General features: G+C 40.5%; 1 protein-coding gene across 2 annotated transcripts in view; it reads right to left on the reverse strand.

Annotated features, from left to right (window-relative positions):
- Positions 1 to 48: 48 nt before the first annotated feature.
- The window catches only part of LOC102681243 (synapsin), a 42809-nt gene continuing 39926 nt past the window's right edge, over positions 49 to 2931 (reverse strand). For both annotated transcript variants that reach the window (XM_006616370.2, XM_006616371.2), the window contains exons 7-10: positions 2671 to 2876; positions 1958 to 2222; positions 1497 to 1743; positions 49 to 1378 (exon numbers count right to left, since the gene is read on the reverse strand). In XM_006616370.2, coding sequence (XP_006616433.1) covers positions 1206 to 1378; positions 1497 to 1743; positions 1958 to 2222; positions 2671 to 2876 — 891 coding nt within the window. In that variant the 3' untranslated portion in view covers positions 49 to 1205. The remainder of the gene's footprint in view (positions 1379 to 1496; positions 1744 to 1957; positions 2223 to 2670; positions 2877 to 2931) is intronic.

The raw sequence follows: 2931 nt of genomic DNA on the forward strand, positions 1-2931 counted from the left end.
TTCTCTCTCTCTCTCTCTCTCTCTCTTTTTTTTCTTTTTTCTTTTTTCCCTCCCCTTCACTTTCCCGTTCCCTCGCCTTTAGACAATGCTATTAATCGAAAGTTAAGCCTAAAAAGTGGACGCCTGAAGTAAAGTCGGATGAGGAGATGACAGGGGCCTATGGTATCTGTTGCCTGTTGGAATCGAAAAACCAAGTGGCGGAGTTCCCGTAAACGAGACGAGTGTATGCAGAACGGATACGTCGATGGTAACGAAACATAACCGGACACACTTGGAAAAGTATTCATTTTTATTATTATTATTATTATTATTATTATTATTATTATTATTATTATTGTTATTGTTATCGTTATTATTTTCCCTCCCCCCTTTTTTAATCATTTCTTTTTTTTTTTTTTTTAACCTGAGAGAATTTTCCCTAACCAACTATGTTGTAATAATGCTGAATAATACCTCGAATACATAGAATCTACTATACGATTTATTTTTTTTTTTGTTTTTTACTCTTTTTTTTTTTTTAATATACATAAACGACCACGACTTTATCTTTTTTTTTTTTTTTTAAACCCCCGTTTAATTTTTGCTCACCCACCCCTTATCGAAAATACGTTAGTATTAATAATATTCGAAACCGATGTTTTAATTACGCGGTATTTAAGATTATTAATAATAATAATAATTAAGTATTGGGTATAATAGCGATTAGCGAGAATTTCTAGAAGGAGAATAAGTTCTCTTTTCGTTTTAATTAATTCAAGGATAAGAGAGAAATTAATCGAGAAACGAGTTGTTGTCAAATGAGATTTCAAAGAGTTATGTTTAGGTTTATACACATCGCCGTGGACCGTTAGCAAAATTTACATCGTTACACAGCGCCCGGTGTGGGACGCGAGCGTCGTTTAAATCAGCTTGACGATCTGCAAATATATCCTCGTCGTGCCTCGTTCAATCCATTCTCGATCCATTCCGATAATTCATTCCGAATCGACCCAAAAAAAAACTATCAATTTTATTTCCCCAAAAAAAGGAAGAAAAAAAAAATCCTCGTAATTACGAATACTATCCATATCTAATAATATAAAAGAACAAGAAAAGAAATATGATTCATCGAATATAGCACGTTTCTTAACTTCGTACCAATTTAAATTTCTAATAACGATTCTTCGCCTCCTTTGTTTCAGTGCACAAAAATTCGTCCCAAAAATTTACATGTCCCCAAAGATTCCTGCGAACGTTTTCCGAAGATTCTTCATGGTATCCTCGGTGTCCTCGCTCTGTGATTGGCTACCTTGTCTGTGGAAAGGTACTCTCGATGTTGGAGCTTCGTCTTGGCGTCGACCGACCGACGGCGCGCTGCTCACTGTACTCGATTGCGATGCTAGGAAACGAACGAGCGAACCCGTTATCAATTGGTACATCAGATTTAAAACACGACGAAGTAAATAATAATAATAATAATAATAATAATAATAATAATAATAATAATAATTCGAAACCTTGGGAGTCGCGTCGTTGCAGCTGATGGTGGCTGTCAGAGGTGGTTACGTCGCCGGCCACTGCCGTCATCGAGCCTACCGAACCCAAGCTTCCTATGCTAGCCATCGATCCCATGCTCCCGTGCGATCCCAAGGGAGCTGTTGGCGGTACGGCGCGATCCTCGACGGGACTCGTCGCTTGGCTCGAGCCGGACATCGATCCTCTCGATGTTGTTTTCGTCAAAACGCTCGGCGGCCGGCAAAATGCCTGAATACATTTCAGAGTGAAAAATAACGGAAAATTGAGCGAGAAGGAATGGATTTAAAGAAATCCATGGATGGATGGAAAAAAGAAAAGAAAAGAAAAGAGGAGATGATAGACAATAGATAATTTAAAGATAGGTATATCCAAGCTGATTCTGGATTTATTCTGAGAGAGAGAATGAGACGGCATGTTTGTTTGTTTCTTTTTCATTCTCTACCTGCATTTTGGCGGTGACGAGATCGGCGATGTGACGACGATCTTCCTCCTGCGAGTCTCCCATTAACGATAACGCGCTATCGTTCACTTCGATTATGTATTCTCGGCCATCCTTGCCGACCAACAGCTCGATCGCGCAGATGTCCAACCCGCCGAACAATTGGGCCACCTGATCGACCCAGGCGCGATGTCTTTCACTCACGGCTAATTGCTCCAACATCGCCGAACCGGTGTTAGATTTCCAGTTTCCGCTTATGCTCTTCCGCCTGGAGAGGAACGATCACGCGCTCGTTAATCAAGTATCTTGCTACTATTGGATCCTCTCCACCCATTAACTCGAAGGGTTTAACCGATAGCCTCGATCAACGAGCTCGTGGTAACGGAGAGTGGTAATTTTTTTCATTCGAGATTCTAATTTAAAAAATGACGATGGAAAGAATTATTTCTCTAAGGAACGAGAAAAAGGAGAAAGAAAAAATTTATTTTCTATTACTACTAGTATCGAATTACACGGTGAAAAAAATAGACGGAATCGAAATTGTTCCGGTATTATTACGTAATCCACGTTTCGCCATCCAGTCGAGGGTTAAGCCACACGTTTTCTAATTTCCATGCTGACCTGAGGTACATATACCGGTGGACAAGCGACTCGGTAACATTTACGACGACAGATCGGCGGGATCGATCTGGCGATACTCATATCGCGATACTCACATGAACGCCTTGTAGTTATTGCCTATTTTCTGCACGTGGACGTCGTATTTGGTATCGACATACGGTTCCGACGTGCAGTAAGCGTTGGCCAAAGCAGCCAAAGAGGCGAGATCTAGAAACTCTTGATTCGTCTCGGCACGGGCTTTTCCCACTCCTCCGTGGGCGTGTCCAAGTTTCACCACGACTGGATAACGAGATGCACTCACCTGTAAAAAGAAAGAAAAAAAAAAGAAAAAAAAAGATGATCCGTTCTTATAGAGG

The sequence above is a fragment of the Apis dorsata genome, unplaced genomic scaffold (assembly GCF_000469605.1).
Source record: "Apis dorsata unplaced genomic scaffold, Apis dorsata 1.3 scaffold_262, whole genome shotgun sequence".
NCBI lineage: Eukaryota > Metazoa > Arthropoda > Insecta > Hymenoptera > Apidae > Apis > Apis dorsata.